The sequence below is a fragment of the Taurulus bubalis genome, assembly GCF_910589615.1.
Source record: "Taurulus bubalis genome assembly, chromosome: 5".
NCBI classification, from domain to species: Eukaryota; Metazoa; Chordata; class Actinopteri; order Perciformes; family Cottidae; genus Taurulus; species Taurulus bubalis.
In genome coordinates this window covers 16846454-16858718 of record NC_136593.1, presented here as the reverse complement: position 1 = coordinate 16858718, position 12265 = coordinate 16846454, and the positions used below count along the sequence as shown (strand labels likewise).

The 12265-nt window shown below is 39.5% G+C and overlaps 1 protein-coding gene across 1 annotated transcript; it reads right to left on the bottom strand.

Moving 5' to 3' along the window:
- Positions 1 to 2873: 2873 nt before the first annotated feature.
- On the bottom strand, positions 2874 to 9454 carry cdk4 (cyclin dependent kinase 4; the record flags this gene model as incomplete). The annotated part of the gene is made up of 7 exons (XM_079218689.1): positions 2874 to 3700; positions 4840 to 4975; positions 5059 to 5109; positions 8227 to 8336; positions 8677 to 8844; positions 9009 to 9144; positions 9237 to 9454. The coding sequence occupies 7 exons, from the start codon at positions 9452 to 9454 to the stop codon at positions 3611 to 3613; spliced, it is 909 nt and encodes a 302-aa protein (XP_079074815.1). The 3' UTR covers positions 2874 to 3610.
- Positions 9455 to 12265: the final 2811 nt, after the last annotated feature.

Here is a 12265-nt window from a genome sequence, read left to right as displayed (position 1 = left end):
TGGGACAGCAGACTTCAGCAAAGTGGCACCTGCTCTCTGACCAAGCCAGACCTGCACACCTCAGTCATGGCAACCAGGACAGGACTGTAGTAGAGGAGAAGAAAACATTATCTAGGACTCCTGATCAAACCCTGTGTAGATGAATATGTCTATAATAATATATGTCTATATAATAATCAGGCCTGTGCACTTGAGAGGAATCCAAGTTTCCTTTTAACAACCTCCAATAAAGAAATGAAGGGGCAGTGTGGGGAGGAATGCTTCAAATTGCAAATTTACAGAATATATTTAAAAAGATGACCCAGTGGTGAAACAAGTCTAGACTGTTTTTTTAATGCCTCCATTATCCTCTTCGATGCACACCGATACTAACTGGTCTCTGCCACTGATTCATTCATACTCCTTGCCTCTCTTTGCTTTCCTTCTTAAACTCATTTATTGTGTGCAAATCTGACATGTAGACACCCAGATAGCTTCAAGGAGACATTTCTTGTCACTGTGTTGATCTCTCAGCCTCAGATTTCAGACTGGAATTATGCAACAGCTAATACATTTGGTCGATACGTTTCTTGTTAGGGACTAAAATTAATACTGACTGAATAACGCCACCATACCAGAGTGTGTGTCTTGGCTTTTGCTCAGATCATACCTTCATTTTTCCGAAGAATATCCATTGCACAGTTTCTTGTACCTTCGATTTGATGAAGAATTTATCTCATCAGATTACCATTCATATCAAACGGCAAATCAAACGACGCTGACACAAAAAATAAAAAGAGCCCCAGCTGATCAGTCCAAGAAAAAGAAAAAACAGGTGAAAGGGAACAGGGTGCAAAAAACATCAAAATGGAAATCATTCACTTGTCACGAAGCGTCTGGCAGCTGGAGCCTCCATTCGACAATGCCATGCATAAAATTATGTATGCACGGTGTGAGGGTCACTGGGAGATGCTGAAAAACATCTGTTGTTATGTCTCCAGAATATTTTTTAAAAGAGACGAAGCAACCAGATTAACGCATCCCAAGCAATGCTTCCTTGTGCCCGTATCCCTCCTCTGGAGAGCAGCTACTCTCGGTCACCGCATCCTCTCCTCCAAGTGCCTCATCCAATTAGCAAGTCAATAAAATGTGTCTGTGAGGCAGAGGAAGCCCACCACGGCCCCTCCTCCTTTTTTTCCTCCTCTTCTCGCTGCCACAGAGCCTTGCAGCCCCCCCCACCCTCCCCGCTAGCCTGCTGTTAGCCTGCCGCACAACCAGCTCCACACTGGATCGAGCTCCGGCGAACAGGCTGGGGATGAGAGGCTCGCAGTGAGGTGGTGGTGGCGGTCCTTGCCAACGTGTAGATTTTTTTATCTGTTCTGACACAACAAAAGAGACACAGGAGGGAGAGAGAAAAATGCACAACTCTGCTCCTGCCAATGCATCTGCTCCGTCTCTAGCTCCGTCTCTCTCCTCTCCTCTTCCAAAGCAATTGATGGGCAGCTCCTGCCTCCTCTTTCCCTGCCTCACTGTCTGTCCCCTCCGAGTGAGGAAGTGGTGATGCACACGATGAAGCTGGATGTCTGTGGATCATTGCAGTAGGAAATAAGATAGTAAAAGAGAATACAAATGTTTCGGAAGCAGCATGTAATTCAATTGCATGGACAGGAAACTGAAGATACTCATTTGGGTTTGCAGGTGATGATGCAGGACAGTAAAGAATAAAGAGGAGAGGAACGGGAAATGTGTTACAATGAAATAAAAAGATGACTCTTTAAAAATATTTATCTTTTCAGTATACAATCAGGGAGATTGTCACTTCTCTTCTCCTATGAAGATTTTAATTAATCTAATATTTTGATCATTCAAAACACAGCAATTACAAGAAAGATGAGAGAGAAAAGATTGTTTTTGAACCATAGATTGTTCTTTGGTTTTCAATGCATTTCATTTTCTTCCTAATTTTATTAAAATAATGTCAGCCAATTGTGTATTTTGGAGGAAGTGACGGACAAGATTGATACTATTTTCACATCGGCAAACTGGAGACAGTTAGTTTAGAAATAAAAATGGGAACTAGCTAGCTGGCCTCAGTTCAAAAGGTGGAAACAAGATCCAAACAAGCAGCTCTAACACAAACTGACAGTACAAACATGAGGGGTATTGATCTACTCATCCAATGGCAAGAAAGCCAATAAACTAATTTCTCCCAATGTTGAACTATACCTTCTACTCACTAGCAGCCTTTTAAAAGGCCTCCAGTTATACTGTGTAAGAATGTCTGCCAATAACGGTTTGCAATATATATATATATATATATATATATAAAAATAAAAGAATATTGCAGTTATTTTGTAGTAGTTAATTAATCAGATCATTATTTTTCTTTGTGATCAGTTTGGACTACATATTTACATAAATTACCATAAATCCTGAGATACAAACTCAGTGTGGAGTTGTAAAGATGTGGGCATCTTACCAAACAGAGGCTGCCGAGTTGCATTATGGGAAGTCTATGATCTACTTTTTTTGAAAATTGACAGAAAATATGAGAATATTTTAGCTTCTGTTTTTAAAGAGTCTTTGTTTAACATCCGTCTCTAGCAAGTCCCCTAACTTTATGAAAGTGCAATACTAAAGAAACTAAAGGAAACACCTCTAGCTGATTTAGACAGCCTCAAATAATGAACTGTTTATTTAGTACATTTTTAGAAAATAGTATAGTGAAGCTAACTTCTATTTTTGTTTGTTCATTGCATTTAAAAAATTTCATAGAACAACATGTATTGTATATGGACTACCAACTGTAAAATAACAATGATAACAACAACAACAACAATAATAATAATAATAATAATAATAATAATACACAAATGAAGTTTGAATGTGATTTAAAGTGTTTTTTATTCATTTGAAGTTGCAGTGCTGGATGATTTCAGATGGTTTTAGCAAAATGGTCAAAATAATAATAATGTTAAATATGAAATGAAGTCCAACCCTTAAGTCATCAGAAACAATGTATGACAGTAGGGCAATACCAGTATTTTTGTAATGCGTGTCTGTCTTGTGCGTTTTTCTTTCCTTTCCTCGCGATTTCCAATACAACGTGAGGTCTTTTTGTTCCTTTAGTATGATAAATATAAACACAAATACAATACGATCACTAACGACTGACTGCTCTAACCCTGAGGTGTCTCTTCTGTCCGCCCGTAATGAGAAAAGACGACATCTCTGCTTCCTTCTGTCGAAACGCAGCACAAAAGCAACAAGAGCAACATTTCAGAGGAGATGACAGACGGTTCTGTGCATCAGTCCCTGCGGACGAGACTGACGCACAAATCAAACATCAAAAACACTGGTACTGTCCTTGAAGACACAACATGTTAACATCATTAATTGTGACGCTGGAAAGCATGCCAGTGATCCTTAAGTTCACTCATCTTCTTTTTTAAATTCCATTTCTCAGGCTTTAATCCTTTTTTTGATGTAGGAGCAACAAAAAAAATATCCCAAAGCATAACTCAGACGTCTTAAAAGGCAAATGCACTGAAGGAATCTGAAATCCTTTATGGTGAGGCCAGGTCTAAGCTTAGACACCGTTACCTCTCGCCGCACGTTTCACTGCATCATTTCAAGTCAATGTTTCCTCTTCCTGGAAATATGGATGTTCTAGGGCATTCAGGGCAGATATTCGTTTCAAGGGGTCGAAGGTCAGCATTTTCTATAGAAGAAAGAATAGCAGGATGTTAGAGCTGGCTCAGGTCTTCAAGAAACAGTTCGACATTTTGAGAAATACTCTTCTCCAGTCGTTACTCTCTGCCCATGTCTGAGCTTAGCATGTCTGAGCTTAGCATACCGGCTGGATACAGCTGGTCCGGCCCTGTCCAAAGGTAATAAAATCCCCTAACAAGCACCTCTAACATTAATAATTAACGGGTTATATGTCATCTGTTAATATATTCAAAATCAAAGATAAAAGACAATATGCCGTTTATGTGAGGTTATGTGTCAGACTGTAATTTGGCCAGGACCAGTTGCCAGGCAACCAGTGGAAAGTGCAGGAAGTAACTGAACTGTTAGCTTTAGTCAATAGCATTCAGCTATTTTAATAATTAGCATTTAACTATTTTAATCTGGTTATTTTGATAAATTATTGGCTAAAATTGTGTTTCTTATTTTGCACTTAAACCTATACTTTCTACAATATATAAAGTGGCATGATTGAATATACTGTATACTTTTAAATTAATTGTACATCACTGGTTCAATCGCAGAAAATAAACTTTTACTGTAATCTTCCTATTTTTTTTTATCTGTTGGTAAACAAAACACTAATCCATTTGGGATTTTAGCTCTTATTTCAGTTTAACCAGCATTGTAAATTATGATTATATAATTTAAAATACAAATGTTAATAGAATATTTTAAATAATATTTTACAAGAGACACTATTCAATTTAAGTAAATACCGTAGGCCTATTTAGGTTAGAAAGGTTACCAATAATATTTTAGATGTGTAGAGGGAAATTGTTTCTTATTTTGTTAAAATAATGGCAGCTAATTAGAGAAAGAAGAGGACCAGATTGATACTATTTTCACATCTGGAAGCTGGATTCTAAACTAAATACTAATCCACTAGAAAGGTAGTGAGTTTAGCCCTTATTTTCTGTTTTACCAGCACTGTAAATTATAACAATTTTAATAGAATATTTTGCTTTAAACAGGACTGCTGTCCTCTAGTTTAACCAGCTGGATAAGTAAGATTAATCAAGAAAATGGCATCAGTTATACACTGTTATAATCAAATACCAAGCAGGATGGACTGACATTTTTTTCTTCTAATTCATGCCCAAGTCTTACCAGCAAAAGTTGCGCCCCCTGCTCATTTATCTCTGGAACAAAGTCAGTGATTGGGCGAGGTAAGAGAGGGGGGAAGTGTTTTCTGGAGAGCATAACATCAGTCGGCCACTCATCCTCTGGTGGCAAGCCAATAACTCTGAAATGACAAATAGTTTTCAATGCAATAAGTATAATAGGAATCATCCAGTCAGGTAAATGTGGAAACAATTTGTCACTCACTCAAAAAGTTTCCCAAGTTGGTCCACTTCTGATTCTCCGCAGAACAAAGGCCTAAAAGACAGAAAGATTGCACCAAATTTGAGAGATTGTAGCAGTTGTTATTTACATGTCTTTGACAGTCCTGTTTGAGTTCAGTTTAACATCACCCAAATCAACTGGTTCATGATACTATGAATGTATCACAATATCATCATTAAACTGTTGACAAGGCAATTATTATTTTGAAGCATGAATTCTTCTCTTTAACAAAATTGTGTGCCGTCTTCATGCATTGTTTTATTTGTACCACTAGATGGAGCTACACTGTGTGTGTGTGTGCGTGTGTGTGTGTGTGTACTGGATTCTCAGCTGGGCCCCGTTTCTCATGCCTGGTTAAACAAAGTCAAGCAAATGTCCTAGTCTCCAGCTTAAATTAGCGAGATGATTGACATCAGGCTATCTGGGTTTCTTCACGGCTGATCCGCGCTAAAACGGTCTCGTTAATTCTAGCCAGACGTCTGTCATCTGGATAAATGCGCGCGCCCGCTCCTCTTCAGAAGGGATAATAATGGAGCACTGACACCACGATGTTCTAACAGTACAGTGGCAAATAAACTCAGAGGAACCTCTTTTTTATTTATCTGCTGAGAAGCAGGTGATGATCATGAAGGCATATGAGGAAGTCAATACCGTAATCATTCACAGCAAACCGGTTGCGAATATTCCAAAGTTTTTGCAATGTTGTTGCCGTGAACGCAACTTTAACAGCGCCCCCGCTGAGAGACATAAGCGTCGCAAATATATCAGACAAGTTAAATGCGTCAGTGTTGGGAAAATGTATTGGCAAATTATAAGTGCTTCATCACCCAAATCAATCAGATTATATTTACGAATAAATATATACTTATGAGGATATATGTACTGTATGCAAGTATGAATCATGTACTATATATATGTGTATATAGATGTATGGGTAGATTACCATATAACTAGGAGTTTGAATATGTGTATGGGCGGATCAGTACGTATGTATTATTCATAATCAGAAATTCAATCAATTGAAGGAGTGAAAATAAATTGTGTGTGATTCTCTGTATTCTTATCACAATCACCTTAATCATGTTCTACAATAATGATATGTATGGTGTACTAATAACACTGTCATATAATTATGAGTGCTTTCAACACATCCATAAGTTTCTTAAGAGCTAAATAAACTTAAGAACAGCGGCATGCAGCGGCTGATAGTCTGTGTCTGAGACGGGCGATCAGCTGCGCCTGTGGTGATCAATGTCCGCGGCTCGAGAAGCTCTCGTAAATAAATGATTCCTTGCCGGCAAAATCTATAGCGCCGTGTACAGGAAGTCATGATGATGTAAAGGATGGATCCTGGCGATCTGAAAGAACTCTCTCCCTATAAAACTAATATAACTAATATCGCTCCTTCATCAATGAGGTGGTGGGAGTGGGCAGCTTATCCAGTGACTTTCAGTAAGCCTGCCCGGGAGCAGGTTTAAATTTTTGGCTGTGTTGCTATGGTGATTTATCTAAGCTTGCTTCGAGAAACCGAGAAAGCCTGACCTACGTCATCTTATCCTGACAATTAGCCCGCTAACTCAGTAAGCCAGGTACGAGAAACAGGCCCAGATCTGGGTTTTGTTGCATACAAGACTGATGAGCGTTTAGAAGAGCTTCCGTCACATTAAGACTTTAGCTTGACTAACTGTTTGTGGACGTGTTAACACCTAATAATGTGTCAGTGAGTTTGTCAGCATGTATGACGCTGATCACTTGAAGATGTCAAGTACAACTCCAATATGTGTCCGAGTAGATTTATTGTAAACTGGTTACAAGCGGGGCCAGGCTGAAATAAAACACATATCTGTGCTGTAACATAAATGGGTGAGGCAAAGCCAGACTGTTTTTCACCAATTCAACTGCCGACAGTCCGAGGCTGCAGACCAGATTTCCCCAGAGCCGCAGATAAACTTGTTATGTGATCCATTTAGAGATAACAATCTGAACTCTCTGCAAACTCATCCCGGCTGCGCTGACTGACACTCAAACACAATATGTGTCTGGACACTCACACCCCCAGGTAATGAGTGTACCTGCTATTGTCAATGATAGAGCGAGTCTAAAGGTGGAACATACATTCAGGGCCAGAAGTGTTTGTACTGTGACAGTTTTCCAATTTTGCCTCTTTACACAACTCCAATGGAATTGAAATGAGGCAGTCAATATGTGTAGACTTTCAGATATCATTTAGTGGATATAACAAAAATACCACATGAACAGTTTAGGAATTATAGCCACTTTTACACAGTCAGAGGCGATACTATTGTCCCGTGACCTATGTATGGTTCAAAGAAAATAGTTCCTCGATGAAACTGCTCACAACAAGGACTGTGGATAATCTTGAGTAACCGGGTCATGATTTCAGAAAAGAGACATTGCCTTTGAGTTTTGTAAATATATATTTTTGTGTTGCTTTGAGTACTACAAGCTGAGCAGAGTCATATAATCCTATTATATTGGAGAGAACGTGCATACTTTATCTCCAAAACTAGGCCACTCGCATCAAAACTATCTAGATTGACACGTAAGAGGAAAGATTTGATTTATTCATTTTGGGCTAAACTGTGCCTTTATCATTTATGCAAAGTGTTCTTTTCATTTGCTGACTTGAAACACAAGACGGGACAAGACTTTTGTCAATATTCAACCAAAGACACGTGTTTCCCTAACCCAGTAACCTAAACCTAAAAACAAATAAGAGGCTGCGTTTAGTACTCCCTACCCGCCCTACGTAGGATTTATGTGCAGTATAAAGATGCCATACTCAGATTTGTGTTCCCTCTAAAACATGTTTGTAAATAAGTAGGACAGAAATAATTTTAGAAGAGACATTTTCATTAGAGCTTCAAACTCATATTTAGTCTGAGGAGTTATATGATGAACTAGAGTTTATGTAATTCTCTGCTACTTTGAAACTTTATTAGATCGCCATCAAAATCAAACACACTGTTCCTTTGCCCAAGGCCTTTCTCCTCACCAAAATACATAAACAATCTGTTCATGTTACCTCTCTGGATTAAAACACTGACACAATATAGATCATAACAAATAAACATTAATACTGGATATAGTGTCAGCCTTCTTCATTTGAACAATATTCTGCTGACTCACTTGCGTCTGAACATCTCAGCAAAGATGCAGCCGGTGCTCCAGATGTCCACAGGTGTGGCGTAACTGGTCTGCAGCAGAACCTCGGGGGGGCGGTACCACAGAGTCACCACCTGGCAGACACAAACATGGAAGCCATTCCAGGTGGCCAATATTTAAAATTGAGTTTTAGTACTTTTATCCACAAGGTTAATGTTTGGCTGCAGACTGTCATGTTATATACACCGACTGTCAGTGAGGAATTTAAGTGCAACTAGTATGATAGATTAGTTCTCTATACCTCATTTGCAGTGGCTAAAGCTAGATTATTATTTAGTTTTTTACTGAAATGCAGGAGAGCCAGAAGCTTCCTGAATGGTTAATATTTTAAAATAATTCATGTATTCTGTGGAAAATGCTGTATACAAAACCCAAACACCTACTAGGACCACAACGGTCCAGGTGAGTTCTTACCACGGGAGTGAGGGCCATGTGGCAGCTGTAGATCCTGGCCAGTCCAAAGTCAGCCAGCTTCACCTGGCCCTGGCTGGTTACCAGAATATTCTCTGGTTTCAGGTCTCGGTGCAACACACGGTTAGAGTGAAGGAATGCAAGACCGCACAGCAACTGCCTCATCAGGTCCTGCAGAAACACACACAGGAATATTAACAGAGGTTGCTTTAAAAAAACGGGGTTAAAAGACCTAAATAAGGAAAAACACTCCGTCCAGTCCATACAGTTTTTTCCCCTTCTACCCATTTTACAGACTATACATTAGTTTAGATATTGTTTCAGTTAGTTCTCACTTGAATGCGGCCGGAGGATAGTCCAGGAGCCGGGGCTTTCTCTAGGTACGTCTTGAGGTCTTGGTCCACATGTTCAAACACCAGAGTGACTTTAGTCTCCTGGTCCGACCTCTGCGTGGCACATACATCCATTAGCCTGTCGGGCACAATAAGAACAGTGACTTCTGTGAAAAGTGTTCACAGAGAATAGTGGACAACACAACACAACACTTGGTATCGCTGTCTTACCGGACCACGTTTGGGTGGTCAAACTGCTCCAGCCGTTTCAACAGAGCCACCTCCCTGACTGTGGAGACTGGGAGGCCATTTTGGTCCGTCTGCACACGGACGCTCTTCAGAGCCACAAACTGCCCGCTCTCTATATCTCGGGCCTTATAAACCGTCCCGTAAGCGCCTCCTCCGATCTCTGCCACTGGCTCATACTGGAGACTGGTGCCGTGGGCCATGGCCAAGATCAAAGAGCCTGAGAGACAAAGTATGACATACAGATCAGATGCAAAAGCTATTTATGCCTTTAAGTGCAATTATGAGATGATGAAAGGTAATCACGTATGTATAGTTGGCAATGCTTTATTAAAATAGAATATTCTTAGTAGCCCACTTGGGAATCGAAGCAGAGTGTATGAAGAACTCTCCCAATAAAGAAGGAAGCAGAAATTTTGATAGATCACACCAAGTGCAGCATGGAGCTGAAAATACTGGAAATGAACACTAGACAAACTGGCTTACCTTATCCGTACATTATACACAATATATTAAAGAAAAAAACAGCCCCACTATCTTTCATCTTGGATCTCACCGCTATTGTCAACCGAAATGACTCTCGACCCAAAACAACTCAATACACAGACTTTGAAAAATAAAAACATCTACTAATTGAAGTAGATGCAATGAAAAAACAGGGAAGGCAAGAGACATGAAAACATCCAACAACCAGTAATCCCCAAAGTTAAGTTGATCAGCACTGTGTTTATGTTAACTTTAGTTTGAAAATATTGTTCTGTCATCTTTATTTCATTGTGTTTTGATAGTTTGTTTTTTCTTCAAATGGCTCTTGGTATTAGTCATTTCTTCTTATTATTATTATGCTAGCAGTCTGTATTTCTAAATGTGACACAATATAACAAGACAGAGTCTACAGACATGCTAGCAGCTCTGTGAGGCCGTACATAGCACAGCTTTGAGCCAAATGATGACATGCGAAGGTTTAGCAGGTAATATTTACCCGGTTCACCACTTAATGTTAGCATTTTAGCATGTTAACATTTACAAGAAGGCTGACACTATATCCAGTATTAATGTTTATTTGTTATGATCAATATTGGGTCAGTGTTTTAATCCAGAGAGGTAACAAGTACAGCTGAGGCTGATGGGGATGTCAAGTATTGGACACATTCAGTTTTGACCTGCTAGTCCGAGATGAGTACCACCGAGTACCACCGAGTACCACCGAGTACCACCGAGTACCATCATGTGAATTCATCATGAATTGATTTACCAAATTCCATTGTGATGCATCATACCCAAAAAATACATTTTTGGGTACATTTCACTAAAAAACATAAATGTGTACTCATGGTGGCGCTATAGCAAAGGTCCGGGGATCATGAAAGTTCTCAGGATACATCATCTGGGAACCATGCTTATCTGAATAAAAGTTATGGGCAATCCATCTGATAGTTAGAAGTCTGTACCAATCTGGTGAACCAACTGACTGATATTGCCATCTATAGAGCCACTCCATACGTGGCTAAACATGTTTAAGTAAATAAAAACGTAAACCACAAAAAGCATCTAAACCAGTATATTACTATATACTATATTACATAAGTACAATTGACTCTCTGTACTAGACATGGAATTGACTTATCTCATAATTTGACTCTGAGAAGCTTGGTGAATATATATATTTATAATAATAGGTGGATATATAATTAAAGATGGCTTTGTATGTATGGAGCAGTAAACCACCGACCATGGTCCAAGGAAAACGTATGACTGGTGCAGTCATGCAAGTTCTCAGTAACAGTTTGTGTAACAACAAATTATTAACACTATTCTCTTCAGGGGCCCTGTTTCCACTTTAGTAATTCTGTTTGTGAAACATTGCTGCATCAAGCTGTCGAACAGTGTGCAGCTGCTAGAGAACTGCTGTATACGGATGAGGCAGCATCAAAGAGGGGCGAAACAACCTGGTGGACTTGCCAAGTAGCTGACCAGGCCTTTCTGCTTTAGTGCTGAATGTGCACCATTTGCAATTATAAAGTATTGAAGACTGAAAAACTGTTTCTCGATAAGATATCTTGATGGCTATGTCTAATCCAGTGAATTAAATGCCTAAAAGAATTGTCATGAAGCAGTACTGCTGTGTTTTGCAACAGTTCTCAACACAACTTAAGATAAGTCAACTTGATTTACTTTACAGCTGTTAATCTTACAATAGACAAAATGCCCAACTCTAATAACCCTATTAAATTGGGTTTCAACTTCCTCTCAGGGGTCAATAAAGTTCAGTTATCATCATCTAAACCGTTCCCATTCCCAACTCCTCACATACAAACACTTGGTCAGGACCCCTTGGCGTCACTTAGGTTAAGGCAACAAAACGACTTGGTTAGGTTTAGGAAAAGATCATGGTTTGGGCATAAAATAAGTAATTTCGATCGGTAACTTATCTTACGTATTCAAGTTAAGTTACCTTATGTAACATTCTTAAAATAAGTCGACGTTGAGTTTTGGTTTCAAACAGGCCATGAACAGCTCTCTCCTGGGTGAAAGTCCTGTGTTTGTTTGACTCTCCCCTGGATCTTGATCTCCTCCCTACGCAGATGATGTTGCGTATGGCAACTTGCGTATGGCTGGAGCCGTTGCACGGCCTCTGAGCGTCTAATACGGATGGGTTTAAATTAGAGTTAGCTGAAGCCTGGGGCCTCTCATGAAGACGCCCAAGGGTGCCTTGTGTGTCACATGCAATGTCGCTGTGACACACATATAGAGGCAAAAAGGGTTTCACTCACACGTTCCACCTTTTGAGTGAAAAAGAGGGGTCGTTAATATACATCCGTATCATATTTCAACCATTCTGGCAGCAGGAGTCAACGATGCTTTGAGCTAAATACATAAACGTGTTATGTCTAGTTGTGCTGGCTTCTATTAGAGTGAAGTCTCATAAGAGCTCTTCACGTACTTTCAGTGCAAAGTGCAGAAATGTGGTAGATATTTTTAAAGAGGAACGTATGCTCTTCGAAATTCTCCAA